The sequence below is a fragment of the Paralichthys olivaceus genome, chromosome 14 (genome assembly GCF_024713975.1).
Source record: "Paralichthys olivaceus isolate ysfri-2021 chromosome 14, ASM2471397v2, whole genome shotgun sequence".
Classification (NCBI taxonomy): domain Eukaryota; kingdom Metazoa; phylum Chordata; class Actinopteri; order Pleuronectiformes; family Paralichthyidae; genus Paralichthys; species Paralichthys olivaceus.
The window spans coordinates 10,247,473-10,264,018 of NC_091106.1; the positions used below are offsets into that span (position 1 = coordinate 10,247,473).

The 16,546-nt window shown below is 42.4% G+C and overlaps 2 protein-coding genes across 5 annotated transcripts; both read right to left on the reverse strand.

Moving 5' to 3' along the window:
- Window positions 1-29: 29 nt before the first annotated feature.
- On the reverse strand, window positions 30-10,347 carry LOC109632024 (uncharacterized). 4 transcript variants are annotated; one of them, XM_069539082.1, is made up of 12 exons: window positions 9,402-10,347; window positions 9,063-9,218; window positions 6,961-7,041; window positions 6,724-6,862; window positions 6,513-6,621; window positions 3,839-3,935; window positions 1,520-1,591; window positions 1,336-1,439; window positions 1,096-1,156; window positions 722-846; window positions 506-624; window positions 30-415 (listed from the first exon to the last, which is right to left on the reverse strand). In XM_069539082.1, exons 2-11 carry the CDS (start codon window positions 9,192-9,194, stop codon window positions 549-551), a joined length of 996 nt encoding a protein of 331 aa, XP_069395183.1. In that variant the 5' UTR covers window positions 9,195-9,218; window positions 9,402-10,347; the 3' UTR covers window positions 30-415; window positions 506-548. The 4 variants fall into 4 exon arrangements, with proteins under 4 accessions (XP_069395183.1, XP_069395186.1, XP_069395185.1 ...); XM_069539085.1 differs by having other exon boundaries at window positions 506-570; window positions 9,402-10,342; XM_069539084.1 differs by having other exon boundaries at window positions 506-573; window positions 9,402-10,342.
- Window positions 10,348-13,140: 2,793 nt separating this feature from the next.
- On the reverse strand, window positions 13,141-14,758 carry prr18 (proline rich 18). The gene has a single exon (XM_020088455.2). The coding sequence runs from the start codon at window positions 14,601-14,603 to the stop codon at window positions 13,836-13,838; it is 768 nt and encodes a 255-aa protein (XP_019944014.1). The 5' UTR covers window positions 14,604-14,758; the 3' UTR covers window positions 13,141-13,835.
- Between the last annotated feature and the right edge of the window lie 1,788 nt (window positions 14,759-16,546).

Consider the following 16,546-nt stretch of genomic DNA (forward strand, 5'->3'; position numbering starts at 1 on the left):
CACCAACAAATAAACCGTTTACTGCTGTTTGTTTAAGGTTCTCAAATGTATTGTGACTGAGTTGTTTTAGGTACTGAGACACATTAAAGCAGGGATTTTTCTTACAACAAGAAAAATATGATTTTATACATAGATAGTATGTTATGGCAAAATATACTTTTATTTCCGAAAAGTCACACATGCATTAGGTCTTTACTGTATAATTTGTGCTAAAACCAATTAAAGAGATGACATAAGAATTATTAAAATATAAAAAACAGATAGATAGATAGATAGATAAGATAGTTGCCTATTTAAGTAATATGTTTGTATGACAGTATAAAAGTGTGTTATATGGGTTAACCACAACATGATTTCCTCAATTATCTGTGTTTTCTGTGTAGTTCCTCCGCAGTTTAAACCCAGGGTCGAGGATCTAAGAAGAAGAGAAGAAAAATATACTGTATATAGGAAAAAAAGAATCAAATCTTTAGAAAAATGACCTCGCTGTGAGAAATCATTTTACCTGTATGTGCTATTGTCGACACACATCCTCAATGGATAAGGGATCAGGTGTTTTCCGGCAGCACACTGCTGTGTACAAAACCAGTCTCAAAACAATGGAGGCTGCCAAGACAACACCCACTAATGAACAATGTCATGTGAGAATCACTCCTTTGTCTCCAACAAACAAACTAAAAAAATAATAATAAATAAGGTTCAGAATATTTTTTTCATGCACCTGGATGAGGTCAATCTGTTCAGCTGTGGAGGTTTCTGGACACTTTTTGGCTGATTCAGGGAGCTGAGAGGTGGCTGGTTGGTTTGGCTCGCCTTCCCTTGTTTGGGGTTAATACCTGGAAGAACCTTTGGAAGAACACATGAACTCATTTACATCCAGATAGGTGGTGATGTGGTGCATCAGCGTCATGCTCACAAATAACCACTGTATGCAGGTAATTCTATTTGGTGTGATCTGTTTCCATGGCGGCTTCCCAAAAAAAAAAGAAAAAACCCAACAAACATTAAATGGCAGATAGTGTGTGACAGCTATGTGTAAGCTTCCATAGCGCTCTGTGGTGTTGTGTTGTGTTGTGGCTGGTTTGTGTTACTAACCAAATCTTGGACGTCTTGCTCCTCCTGCCAGCACAGCGAGTCTCTCTCTCTGTCCAACAGTCTGGACCAGAGTTCACAGCAAGCAGAGAAAAACAAACCCCACTCAGTTTAAAGAGCAGTTAAAAGACTTTTGAATACGCTCCTGATCTTCTGTCTCCTCACTGACAGTACTCAGAAATCTCATTCAAACTCATAGAAAAGGGCTAAAATCTCAGTGTAGAACTTTGCTACATTACCAACCTTTGGGAAAAAGCCATGTTGGTCAAGCAAAGATGATGCATTTGTCTCAGTCGTCTCAAATAAATCTCTGCTCTCCTGCTCTGCTCAGGAATCTCAGGTATCGTCTGGTTTGAGAAAAAGTAAAGTATTGTCGTCATGTGTTAGGCAAACAAACACAGAGAGGTAACATTGACGGCTGACCTACCAGATCAGGCATCTTGCTTTGGAAGTTCCTCATAATGTTGGGCTGCAGAGTTGCAAATGTGGGGGCTTTCATCTAAAGGTGGCACATATTACATTCATTTATCATTTCCTTGTCCATTAATCATTAAGTAATTTAAAAAGAGACACCCCTGGGTATGCGCTGGGATAAACACTGGTGTAAAAGTCCGAGGTGTCATAGCCAGTGTTATTTCCCACAGTCATAGTGTCGCGTTTGGCGCCTTTCTCTACTTCTCCAACTCCCCACCCAGCGCTAACTGTCACACTTGGTCACTTCCTGATGTGAGACTGCAGCATTGTAAATTAATGTTATTGCTCTATGGTAGCTATAGATCTCCCAGCCCATTGCCCCTTTCCATCAAAGGGTAAAATGCAGGTGCAAGTCAAGTAAACACATTCAAGCATGTGTTCACTCTGCTTCTTTTTAAACATTAAAGGACCATCATGGATCAATACAATCCAGATCAATGCAAATCACTTTACGTTCCTCCTTACCGTTTTTTATAACACGCTATGCCTTTGTTTTGTTAAACTATGAGGCACAAAGGTATAATGTGCCTGATAATATAACTTATGAGTGTAGATGGATTTGCAAAATCTCAACTTGAAAACACATTATACTTCCAAAGGAAAACAGTTGGAAGTTATTTGAACTTTTCATAATTTGTTGTACATGGATGAAAACAAACATTATTGTTATAATTTGTTCTCAGTAACTTATCGCATTAATCCTAAATAACTGGAAAAATACAATATAATTGAATAACATATGAGTTAAATTTCCCAAATGATGCTGTTTTATAAAGATCAAAAAGAAGGTGGGGTTTGTTGCTGTATATAACTATCTTTTTCTATTTTTAACTTTATTCTTTCAGGAACTAATGAGTGAAGCTGCAGCCCGCGTCAGGACAATTAACCTGTCGCTCATATAATGAAAGTGCAATAAATTGTAATATGTTGAAAATAAAAATACACCAGAACAATATAACAAGCTCAGGAAATATGTGTTATGAGTGAAAGGTGGTTGTGTACCTCTGACTTCACCACATTCCAACTCGTACGTACAGTACGTACTATAGGTGCCTCACACACACTCAAAGCCGGAATCTTGGACTGAACGTTGGACTGACACCCCAACAGAGATGACAGGGCTCTCCGGCAGCGGTGAATCTGAGACGTCAACTTAAAAAGCTGCAGTGAGTAATGTTTTTACCAGTCCTGTCTGACCAGTGTTTGCCTTCCCCTGCTCTCCCTCCACCCAGGCTCATCCTCTGTTTGCTCAGGCCCAATTTGACACAGAGGTGAGAGGAAAAATGAGTCCTGCGTGCTTGTCCGTATATGCTCAGCTCAGCACCTGAGCATAACCTCATCTCTCATCTGACTTTTCTTTTCCAGCCTCTCATCATTGCTATCGTTGTAAAGATTTGCAATAAATGCTAAGCTAAGACCTGGTTGCTGATGCTGAGACAAGAGTGGTACCAACTTTATTTGATGTATGCTACACCACTTTTCCCATAGACTGATATAAAGAGGGACGACAAGTCTCCACTTCTTCCCACTATCCAGAAATGAAGCCAAAATATCCCTTATAGAAATTCTGCCATCCTGCGCATTTGGAACCAGAGTCTGTGCAGTAGAGATTGGGGGATGGAGTCGGGATACAGATCCTGCCATCACACTTGCTCAACCAATCATGAGTCAGTCTCGGCTGCCAATGATGACACATTTGTCGGCTGCAGTTGGATGAGCCTTACGAACTGGGACAGTCAAGTCTCGCCAGTCTACGAATGCTGCCGACAAAGGACGAGGCCCCTAAATTGAGACACAGCTTATGTCTTATCCTTTGAGGGTCATGGGGGCTACAACCAATCCCAGCTGACACTGGGTGAGATGCTGGGTACACCCAGGTCACCCTCCAGTCCATCACAGAGAGACAAACAACCATACACGCAGAAACTCACTTCACTACAGGCAAGTTAAGTCTCCAATGAACCCACCCTATATGTCTTTGGCCTGAAAAAGGAAGTCAGAAAACCCACACATGCAAATTTCAAACAAAAGGCCCTAGCTGATGAGGTACAGAGGTATAGAGCAACAGTTTAAATGACTGCACCACCAAAATTGCAGAATGAAAGGAGGCTAAACTTGATACAAAGGAAATACATTTAATTCCACATTGATCCATGTCACTGCTGATCAGGGTGGGTTTAAAGAGGCAGATGAGTGAACACTGCTCCAGGTGTGTTTGCCTCTCACCAGCCTTGATAAGTGGGATTACTGCCCCTGCAGTTTTGACACCAACCTTGGGAAACACTGGCTCAATTGCATCCTTCTCCTGGCTGCTACCGGAGATCAGCTCAGTCGAACCCTCTCCTGGACCAGACCATTGCTCTAACAACCTACACACACACACACGCACGCACGCACACGCACACACACACACACGCACGCACACGCACACACACACACGCACGCACGCACACACACGCACGCACACACACGCACACACACTTGTAATGAGTTAGTCTCAAAAGAAACGTGCATCATGCCTTCACAAATGTGTAAAAACCTTTTTATCAGCTTTCTTGCTGCCTTGATATGTGACCTGCACACAAAATGTCGGCTTGTTAATATATTCCTAACGGTGTGCTACTTCACAGGAGCAGCCATATTGTGGTGCTGCTCACACCCGATAACACTGCACACTCGGGTGACAACACACTTTGTCTGCTGGGTGCAAACTGGCTGCAGGGAGGTTTCCTGAGCAAGGCAGCGTTTACTCACAGGACAGTGCAGCAGGTAGCAGATCTATACAAACCCCATGTGCTGTGCAGGATGCAGGTGGAGGAATGAGGATGAGAACCTGTGCACTCATACATGCACACTATTAGTGCTGATGTGTTGACAGGTGGCGCTGTCGAAGCTTGAATGTGAAAAACTCCAATTACTCTTTAAAAATGTTGCCTTGCAGGTTCCTGCAAAATAAGAAGCGGCAGCACCAGCACTGTCTTATGTACGTTTTCCACTCATTGAGGTCAATTTATAGTAATAGACGTGGTATGTTCTGGTAAATTTAATTTTGCTGATCTGTACTGCTTACTTGTGAAATTCAACATGTTGACGAGAGTATGACCAGATGGCCACAAATATAGAGAATTACAGCCTTCACTTTCCAATAAATCACAGCAGCTAATAATAAGCGTATAAATAGCCTCAAACAGGACAGATTGGAGAAATTTGCTCATTATTTATAAAGAATATAACAGAGGATTTTTCCAACTCCATATTTGGCTTCAGCTCTAATTGCTTTTATTTTGGGTATTTCTCATGGACACGGGGAATGCGTTCATGGCACAGGAGGGCTGGGTGTGTGGTGGGTGGAGGGGTGAGCTGCTGTCTCCATGTTTGTCTGTGGAGTGGTGAGATTTCACACTGATGGAAGACTTGTCGGCACAGGTCTTCACTCGCCTTCTTACCAAGCTCCTAATGTCCCCAAGCCAGTGTGCAGCTTCACAGTGGCAGCCTCGCTCTAACATCATACAGGCTCCTACTAAACACAGTTCAGCCCTAATTAACAGTATGACACTGTTCTGTTATACATTCACAGCATGTAAACACAAAGGACACGGAGACGGAGGAGAACAGGTGCAAACAGCGGATCTGATAAACTAATTTGGAGTTTAATTTCATTCAAACAAAAAATGGCTTCAGAATAATTGTGAATTGTGTATTTTAAACTTTGCCTAAACTTAATAGCCATATAGGAAAAAAATTACTTTGGTAAAATATATCTTAATCATTGTTTCTGGCTCTTTAACTAAAAAACATTATATATGGAAAAGAGGGTTTATTGAAGATTCAAGACATCTAAAATAGTTTAAATTGTGGGACACTTGAAATGGGATTTAAAGTGAAATTCAGCTGAAATAGCAGGTAAAAATAGAAGAGCTGAAATAAGTTGAAGTTTGAATTTGAGATAGTGCTGAAAGCTAAGTTTCAAGCTCGGTGGGAAGTTGAAATATCAGTAGATTTTTTTAAATTGAGCTGGATCAGTCCATCAGTTGTATTCTTGATGGACATTTGTATTTTTTTTAAGTGTATGTACTAAAAGACAATGCCAGTTACGCAGCAGCTAAAGTTTTATCTTCAATAAAGGTCCTAAAGCTGAATAATATTATTTTATAGCAGGTAGAATACTTAAAGCATATAACTAATGATGAGTGGAACCACAAACAGGCTCTCACATTATCTCTCCACTCTCAGTAAATGGAGCTCTGTTTGCCTGGAAGCCCATAAAGCTTTAAAAGAGAAGAAACTCTCCAAACATTTCAACATCTGCTCACGGTGCTGGCATGAAGTGACACCACTGGCCCAATTGCTATATCTTTGTTGTAGTGGACATAATTACGACATTTCCCCCCCAGATGATGTTTGCGAGAGTCGGAGCAGACTGTCCGAGGAGGGGACAAGGCTCCGCAGCACAGAGGTCAGATCGGTGTTTGGCTATCTCACTTCTGCGTGAGTACTCAGCTCTCTCCTGCAGAAGGGTCCGTGCTAAACAAGCCTCCATGTGGAGTCTGTGTTTGCACTTGAAGGCAGCGCAAACAAAGATCCAGAGTTGAGACCAGAGGCCTCTGCAGCTGAGTACCATCTCTAGAAACCTAAACCTTTGAAATGTAAAACCCCAGATCTACTATAGATCCTCAAATATCGTGAATATACTATAAGCCTTCATTACATCTGTTTAACACTGACGAACATTTAACCTCCTCAAAAACCATGTATGTATGGGTTCATGTGAAGGAACAGAGAAAAATGTTTTGATGGTTGGAGCTCCAATTATTTTGTGGACCTACTTGATAAAAGCAGCCACTGAAATAAGTTTTGCAGGAGGAAAAATTATAAATAATCATAATGGTCCATACTGAATGTGGTTCAAACAAATGCAGACTAATTGAAGCATAGATAAACACAACCTGGGACAGCAGACGTCATCCTCCGCTTCTCTATCCTCAGCAGTGGACGGGTGTTTTTCTGACGTCTTGCTTTGGGACGTCAAATCAGCTGCAGACCTGCTTTCCAGCACTGTCAACATTACAACATCGTAACGTCAAATGTATAGTCTTTCCACGTACAGTAGATCTAAGAAGACGATCTAAAGTTTTGTTAATGGAGCAGAAACTTAACTCTTTTTCCTCACATCCTGCAGACTTCTCTGTAGCTGTGATGGGTGACTGTTATACTTGATGCACGTGTAAAAGGCCTCCAACTCATGGTGGGTTCTCAGACTACCACGCTCCACTAACTGCGTCTGCAGGTCAAAGATCTCAGAAAACAGTGGATGTTATAATGAGGAATGAAACATAAATAAAGAGTCAAGTGTCACATTTTGTTTTTGGTGTTATCACACTTTCAGTGATCTACCTGGTAGTAGCTGGTTTTGGGGAGAGACCTGAGATACGAGTCATTGTGCTGCAGCTTGGAGAAGGTCAGCTTCTTTTGTTTCTGAGCGGAGAAGAGACGGCGGCAGACAGACTTTCAGAGACGGGAAATGAGGGAATGGAGATCTTAAAGTGAGCCTCCCTTGTTTCAGGGGCTGGGAACCAGAGCACACACAACAAATGAGGAGTAAACACGCAGCCACAGGAAGTCATTCAACTGCAGCAAGGACCAATTAGGCCCCAGCAGGTGTTGTTACTTTGGCCCTGCCTCACTGCCACGTCATGTGACAGAGCCTCTCCAATTGAGTTCAGGAAATTTGCTCAATAACTTGACGCAAAGGATTCCAAGTGGAGGGTCTCTAAAGTCCTTTATTGTGCTGTGTCTTTATCCCCCCCCCCTGCCCCAAGTGCAAGTCATTAGAGGGGACAATTAGATCCTCCTGAAGGAGCTCAGCTTTTATAGGAGAGGAAGATAAGACAGGATCTCTCTCATGTTATACCCCCCCCACGCAGTAACCTTCTGAAGCTTATTGCTCTTTTCACACCCACTTAGGACAGAGACATAAAAAAGTCAATCACAGCGGAAGGAGAACTATGCACAAGAAAACTTCAAGTCAGGCCAAAATTCGATTTTAGAAATGGAGACATCAGAAAAGAAAAATCCCTCGCATATCTATTGATGGACAGGTGCTTCTGAGGAGACAAAGTGGACGTATCATAAAATGTTTTCCATAATGTTTGGTCCAGAAATTGAAACATCAAAATTCGGGATTTCAAAAAAGTCAGCCTTGAAAATCAGGGTTGGTGTCGATATTTAAATGAGAAATTACCATGTTACATTTAAAACTGTCGACACATGAAGAAAAGAGAGTAAACTGTGCTGGGTTGTTTGGTTTCAGCATCGTGATCTGATGAAGTGAAGCCTTATTTACTCAATGAATCGAGCTCCGCATTGAATTCCAATAAAAATATTGTTTTATCATACTGACTAGTGACAGTCTGACATAAATCCTGCGCCGGTGGCCTTTGGGTAATGACAACAATGCAGTACAGTATTTTCATTCAGCTATAAATGAAGCGGTCCACTGTTTATTGTGTGTTTGTGTAGCGCCTTAACTACATCCCTGACCTCGTGTAGTTCACATAACACATACTTTTGTGTGTGAGTAATTTTTTATGCCATGTGAGTAATTATACAAGCTCCTATAAGCCTGCCAGCCCTCTGTTATTGATGGGAAGATGCATCTACTCTAGGATGAAGAAACCCCCCCCCCCCCCCCCCCCCCCCCCCCCCCCCCCCCCCCGTCCATCCTCCTGATGTGTGAACATTTACTGACCCCTGGTGTAAAGTGTAAAGACTGGATAACCAACCAAGAGAGAAATCTCTAACTTATGTATATCAGATGGGTTTAATATTTTTTGTTGGTTTGAAAATGTTGCAGAGATTTTGCAAATTTAGAAATGCAATCAATTAAAGGAGGCTATGTTTCCACCCCTGTACAGATTGCCACAAAACCTGGAGGAAGGATGTGGATATGGGTCAGGGAAGAATTCCTGGGATTTGGGTGTGGATCAAGGTCAGGGGAAAGATCAAGAATATATTTTTACAACTTTCACAGGTGAGATGTGGGTGTTTTTCAACATTTTCGCTGATTTCTCAGGGAATCATTCATGGATCTAGATGACGAGGTGAATGATATAAAATGCTATAAAATTTGGTGCAGCTTGATCAAGTTTCAGATGATATGGTACGGTCTGCACTGAGTGCCTTTCTAATCTTTTCTGGGCCTTGTGTCCAAATCGTACTTATTTTATATTGCACTCTTATAGTTCATATTTCTACATGAACTTATTGTTAAATAAAATAACCCAAAATAATTTAAACACAGAACCCTGGTCCTGGTAATTTAAACTACACTGCTTTTATTTTTACTTTTATTATGGTGCAATAACTTTTTGTACGCATAATAAACTGGAGACAAATATATGACTCTAGATTATAACAATTTACTTTTCATTTGAAACCTTTATATGTGAATGTCAGGCTCTGCACAAGACATGAATAAAGATTTTCTAATGATTTACCTGCTTTGTCTCGTTCTCTGACTTTTCTCTAAGCTTCCTCTCTCTCTGCTGCAGCAGCTCTCTCTGTGAGTGGACCTTGTCTTTGAGCAGAGAAGCATAGCGACGATACAGAGCATCTCTGAGATGGTGCATGTTCCTGTATGTCTCTAGGTGGCGCTGGAGGATAAAAAAGAAAAGAGACAATGAAGGCACTGAAGGGAAATCAGCTGAAAGGAAGTGTGTGAACTAAGTGTGAATGCAGAGAGCAGAGTGTCAGTATTGATTACTAGTAATGACATGATCACATTATTGATTGTGTTATTGTTTCTTCGTGTTAGTACAAGTACAACAGGTATCAACCTGCTCCAACTGAGCCTGACGCCGGATCCTGGCCTCTGGGTCTAAACTGCTGTCCTGCCTCCCCTTCTTCCTCCTCCAGGGATCAACTCTCTCCTCATCCTCTCCCTATCAACAGTGGAAAAAAAAAAATAGTTGAGCTGGTGTTGGAGTGAATCAGTCAGCCCGCCTTAGAAGATTAAAAAAAGAATGCATTTCTGGTAATCCTGCTCGTCTGCCGAGAGCATCCTCCCACACAACAGCCTGACTGTGTGTTCCTGCAATGCTTAAAAAAAAGAGGCTGAGAAGGAAGTACGCAGGATTAATAAAAACCACCTCCTCTCTTACAAATCCCTCACCTTTTTTTTCTGCTTTATATTGAGTGTCTGTAATCTCAGTACGATGAAGACTGACACCATGAGGATATTACAGAGGGGACTTTCAGGGACAGATTTCACGTCTACATCTTGAGGTAGATGTATCCCAGCAAAGAGAAAATGTGAAGCATGTTACAAAAGAACAAGACTTATGGGAGTAACATGATGCCCAAGCTGATTAACTTCAGAAACCCCTGTGCTGCACGCTTGCTTTAAAATGGAGAATAAAACATGCTTGAGCTTTTATGGGAGGACTGTACTCTCTGATCTGGATCCACTCTGAGGCCGCCCTGTCCCTGGGAAATGTCTCCTTCCTAACAGGCCGCCAATGAATGACCACATTACCAGAGTTTATGGGCCGAGTCTGTTCAGGAAGTGTCTATTGTGTCTTTTCTCACAAAAGCTGCTGGACACACAGGATTTATCAGTTTACGTTGCCACAGTGATGCTGTGGTGGCGCAGAGAAGAGAACCTGCATATCTTTTTACTCTCCCTCTGCTGTTCTGTGCAAAGTGTCAGTGACGGGCTCAAGGCAGCATCCATCTGCGCCTCCCTGCCACCGTAAGTCAGTGGAGGATAATGCTGTAGCACGTCACTCCTCCAGACATGGATCATGACACTGCAGTGAGGTGGACACAAGCCTGCAGACATATCCTTTTCACGCCTCTTTAGGGAGTTAGACAAAAAAGACATGAGATGTGGGTGTAAAGAGAAAGGAACAAAAGAGAAACAAAAATACAACAATATTACAAAGGCACAATGACAAAGTGTTTCTACTTTCTACTGACGTCTTAACTATGGCCAGTTCCTGCTTCTTTGAATTATACTTTTCCAATTAAATGAGTATTTGAGCTTACTCAATACCCAGACCCAGTAATGCAGGATATTCATGAGTAGCTTGGCTTCAGGCTTAAATCAGATAGTAATGAATACCAGAGTGAGGCACATAAACAAGGCCACAACTGAAATGACACAATAGACGAGGATTACACAACTTTCAGTCATCGAGCGAGTGGATGATTGTCATCATCAGGGAGGCACGGAGAACTGAACGGGTCTTGGTACATACTGTACGGGCTCAGCCGTGATCTCAGTCTGCCACATGCGACAATAAAAGCAGTTTGTGCGAGAGAGTGGGAATATTGAGTCAGGACATGATGCTGTATTGTAGATGGAGAGATCCTGCAGGAAGGTTGTACCAGGACACATGTTTGACACCTGATTTATAATTCAATTTGTTTCTGTTTCTGAATAAAATGTAGAATAGGAGAACAAAATGTGAAAGGGCTGAAATGTGGGTTATTCAAAAATACCTTTCTGACACCAACAGGAAATAAGTGTTCATCCAAAGTCGAGGGGAGCGTGTGTGACTGGTGAAGGTCTTTCACAGATCTCATGACAAATCAAGACCTTTAGAGAAATCAGGATTTTCTCTCTATAACAGAAATAATCATCAGGCATCAAATAACAAAACATCAAACGACAACGTTGCCTGAGTGTATAAGAAGTAAACGTTCAAAAACAGCTTACCAGTCACGAGCGAGCAAGATTGTCAAATGCACTGCACTGTTGTCACACTCGTCTGTCCGAGCTGTTAAAGTAAACCACAACTCTGGTTTCCAAGTGACAGAGAACAATACGTACAGAGTTAGAGCTTATTGCAGGGAACGTCCACACTGTAAAAACACATTTAATTGTGTTTGTGACCCTGACTGAAGCCTGAATTTGGGTCCAAGGCTTTCATGTGATTGTAGAGTTTCCCTTGAGTGGTTTAATGATCAGTGCAGTAAAGTGAGGGCAGCAACAAAAAGGCCAGCAGCGTCTTTATCACTTCATTTCACTTAGTTTGTTCTATTGAAGGAGGCATTTTACTTAAAATAGTCTTTTACTGGTTTGTAAGCCCTGAATTGAACCTGCATAGAAATATTCCCCTGAACCACATGAGTATGGAAACAATGTTTTCAGACATGACCTCCGGAGGAAGTCTGGAGAGCTGGGTCCAGACGTTCTGCAGAGGTTCATTTTCACATACGAGCAATGCAACCGGAGATTCTCCGTTAGGACCCGTTCACAACAGCACAGAAATGTCTAGACAGTTCAAGTGACGGTTGGTGCAGCAGGCAGAGGCAGGATATATTGAATAAACTCCATTCTGGAGATCAACTCTGGCATCGGCTCGATTCTCCACAAACTCTTGACATCTTCGTTGATGTCTTCTTCGTGTATATCTCGTGATATTTGTTTTCTTTTTGTTTGTTCTCATTCTCGTGAACACAATGGTAGTATTCACTTGGACTCAAGGATGATGTGATTAGATTTTGGTCAAAGGTCAAGGTGGCCTCACATTGTGCGTTTATGTTTTTATTGGACATGATATCTTAAGATCAGCTGGAGGGAATGTCTTAAAAATTGGTACAAATGTTCACTTGGACTCTTGACTATGAATATGATATATTTGGAAAATGCATTATATCATAGGGAATTTAATTACATCTGGCTCGATTCACTGATTTAATTTTGGTGGTCAAAGGTCTAAGGAGCCACAAAAAACATGTTTTAGGCCTCTTGATTGTGATATCTCAACACTGCAAGAATTTCTTCCACTTTTGATCAGTTGTCACTTGGACTCAGAGCTAAAGTGATTAGGTTTCGGTGGTGATCTTATGTGAATCTGGAAAAAAAAAAAGTATGCAGTGTACACATACATTGTACTGGTTGGCGGAGGCATACAACCGTAGTGCGGTAACTGTAGTTTGCATTGTTCGCGTGTTAGAAATGGCATCAACACACCCACTCGCTTGCGCTCAATCCTGTGGAGGATCTCCTGGTTGTGTTCTACAATCGGCTCCTTCTGACTTCCAGCAGACTTTTTACCAGAAGGGACTGGCCGGAGAAATACTGCAGAATGTCTGCAGGCCCTCACTCTGACATTTGTGTTCACAAATACAACCCCTTGGGAGAATGTCTGGATGATCTCTGTGAGAACACATTAGAACACCTCTACTGTGAATCATGGAGTTCTGGCACATTTTTGGTACCAACCCTATTACCTCATGTAGCTGCCTTCAATGTTTTGTTTTAATATGACAAAAGAAAAGCAGGCTGGAGGTCATTTCCTGAAGGGATCATGCACCTGGACCATACAGTGTAGGCCACACTGATCAACCGTGCTTAACAGGAAATCTAAGAAGCTTAGAGCACTAATGCCCACATGGCCTCAGGTAGCAACAGTGGCAACAAAGAGCCTTTAAAACATTGTCTGGGAACTGGCCGGATGTGTAAAAGAAATCGGAATGACTGCAAATCACCATCATCATGTAACAGAATTAGTTCAGAGGCAGCACAGCATGAATCAGGAAAGGATTTAAAAGGCTCTGGGACATGTGTAATTAAAAAAAAGTTTTTTTTACTTAAAACAGCATAAAATCATCAGCTGAGAAAACGTTTTGACAGTACAAATATTTAGTAAATATTAAATACTGTACATGACTGATAAATCCCTACAAAGGATAACACCCTCTTACCAGAGGAACAAAATCAAACAGTCCAGTTTGGTTTCAGCAGCACCAGGCGCATATAAAGCTCTTGTTGACAGCTTATTGTTCCCCCAACACAAAGGGACGGTTTTGCGTCTCCCCTTTTCACACAAACTGAAAATTCACAGGCGCCCCACTGAAAACAAAAACCATGTGCAAAGGACAAGAATATGAAGGTGTAATTCAAACTTCAACAGAACATTGAGTAGGCATCAAAGCAACGTCCATGTGAATCATAACCAACACTGTTGGGTGAGTCAGGCTGCAAATAAGATTTAATATATCCAATGTATTCCACTTTTCCATTTCTACTTTCTTTAACACCACTCATTCTTTTCAGGTAGTGACATCGTTTATAGGATATAAGTCAGACGGGAGGACATTCCTTTGGAGACAGGTATGTCCCCCGCCCCCCTTATCCACAAACGTCCAGTATACAAATATCAACTTTAAGATGCCACAGCAGCAGGCCTCCATCAGTGCACACATTTCTCCATCATCTCCTCACTGAGTTCAGCACTGAAATGTGAATCAAACGTCAGGTGTCAGCAGCCTTTAAGGTGCGGCAGTGCAGAAAGTTTCTCGACTTTTCCCAGAGAGGCCGCGTTCTCGACGCCTTTCAGCCACTCTTTACATTTCCTGACAACCGTCTCATCCACGTCTCCGTCCTCCTCCTCGTACTCCACATCGTCGTACTTGTACTGATCATTCAACAGAGAGATTTTCACGATGGCGGTGATGTCCTGATCGGAGCTCTCCGCCTTGGCGACCGGCGCGCAGCCCTTGGACGGGCCGTGTGCCTTTTTGGACGGGAATACCCGTCTGTGCCTGAAGTCCGTGGAGGCGCAGCACTTCTGCTGCTTCGCCATCATCTGCTTCTCCAGGTTGCGCTTTTGGATGACGAGGATGGCTTCTGGGGTGAGACTGAGGGTAAACTGAATCTCCTTCTTCGCTTCGTCTTTCCCGTGGAGCTGTCTGGCGGAGTCCATGGAGCTGGAGCGCCTGACTCCTTCGGATGCGTCCTGAGGTTTGGGCACAGACAGCCAGGAGCACTTTACCTGAGTCTCCTGACCGGCACTGGGCTTCTGAGCTTGGCTTTTACTCTTGTCCTGCTGGGCTTTCCGCCCCAAGTTTCTAATGTTCGCCGAGGTCCAGGAGCTGGACTGCTTCTCCTTATCCGACCCCCCTCTGTCTGCGCCGGATTTGCTGGTGAGCTCAGTCTGAGGAGGCACTGCGTTGGCTTTCTTTTTCCCGAACAGATCCCTGCCAGGAGAGGAGATCCGCTGGGGGAGGCTGATGGGCGGAAAAGGCATTTTGAGCGTGGAAGTGATCAGGATATAAAAACGTGCAAGTGTCCAAAGTGCAGATGAGGAAGCTGTGCGCCAAGCGACGTGCGGCGCTCTGTGGGCATTATCCTGCAGCGCGGCGGAGGGAGGCTGCACCTGTTGTCTGCGCCGGCCGGAGTTCAACTGGTGCGCGCACACTCCGCCTGGCTGCTTTATGTGCGTGGCGGTGCGGGGGCGTGGCCAGGACACGCACCAAACAAAGCCATGAAGAAAACTGTGGTGATGTCATTTCATAATTACCAATAACTTCCTGAAGCGATGAGCCACATCCGCCTCGAGTCCTCCTGTTCTCTCCTCACAGCAGCAAACACTGGTTTAATGGATCATCAGCCTGAAATCCAAGAAGTGTCTTCAAAGAACTGTGGGAGCCAACAGACACTGACAAATGAGTAATACAGCTCCAGTAAAAAAGGAAAGAGACCACTCCAGAAATGTCTTACATCTACCATATGGAAGCCATGACATTGTGTGTTGAATTTGAGATTTGGGGAGAAATGTCAGTAGTTTAGAGCAGCAGTTCCCAAGAGTTAGGGCACCCTGGGATATGAACATTTAAAACGCAAATACTCTTTCATTATATGAAAACCATTGAAAAACATAATTACAAATAGTAAAATCTGAGACAATTATTATCTTGAAGTGGACTCTTAATTTCTTCCAGAGCTGTATAATATAGTAAGAGGCTTCAGATGTGGGCCAGGTCATTTAGGCCCAATTTATAACAAAGTAATTGCAAATTTAAACTAATAAAGCAGATAAACCCCTAAACATAGTGTTTATACTTTGGTGCTTTAAAGATAACTCTGCTTGTCCTTGAACTGAGAAAACATGTCCCTGGAACAATGACATGCAGTCTGTTTTTATCCCTTCAGTCGGTCAATAAAGTCTCAAATGTCAATAAACTGATGTGTATAGATGGTCCATTGTTGTTCTTTTCAGCCACACATGCAGCCTATGAGAGACCTGTGAGGGGAAATGCACAAATAGTCTACGATATTGATTTCTCTTCCTTTCTGCTGTTATCTGCACTTTCACCCAGACAGTTCCACCATTGATTCAGTGTGATTTCGTTTCCCTCGGAGTAGGGTAGAAGATAAAATCAATACCTCCTTGCAAATGTATAGTTTTTAGAAGGTTTATTTGATATTGCCAGAGGATGCTCATATTTTACACAAAAAAATGGAATTGAATATTACACTGCAAAACAGATACTTGAATCAGAAATATATTCCTTTAGATCATCATTTAAATGCATTCCTCTTCATTTTAGGCCAACCTACAAACTACATGAAAACAGCCTGTTTTTTTAATTAATTTAGCAAGATGAGCTAGATTACAAGGCGGAACCGGACACACACATTTGTTTTATTCCAGTGGTTGATATGTCTTTCTGACATAAGAATGGATTACATGTAATGAAGAGGCAACAGTAGGAACACTGACAGATTGCCAAGGTCAGGGAACACGTCCCCTTCGTCCTCAAAACTTTGGCGTAATCGAAAAATTATGGGTTAAGAAAACAGATCACAAAAACAACAGCAGTCCCTCCATTCAACTGAATTATTTTATCCCTAAGATTACTACGAGAGGGATTTGCTGGGTCTCTGCCAAGTTAGTTTAACAAGTAGTACTGAAGGGAGATTTTGTCTGTGTTAATCCATCACCGCGTTACACAAGCTTCTAAAGAAACTGTGTGGGGGCTGCACAACAGCAAAAATGCAGTTGTTTAGTCACATGGAGTACAAAGAAACCCTTAAGGCATGTTTCAGGGCAAAATATGCAGCTGATGCACCGGGTGATAGGATGCATTAGAGTTTTGTTTTGCACAGACTGATGTAAAAATGTTTTTCATTCTTTTCCCTGTGAAAACCAAAAATGTGGTTTTATATTTTTGTCCAAGTGCCAGTCCA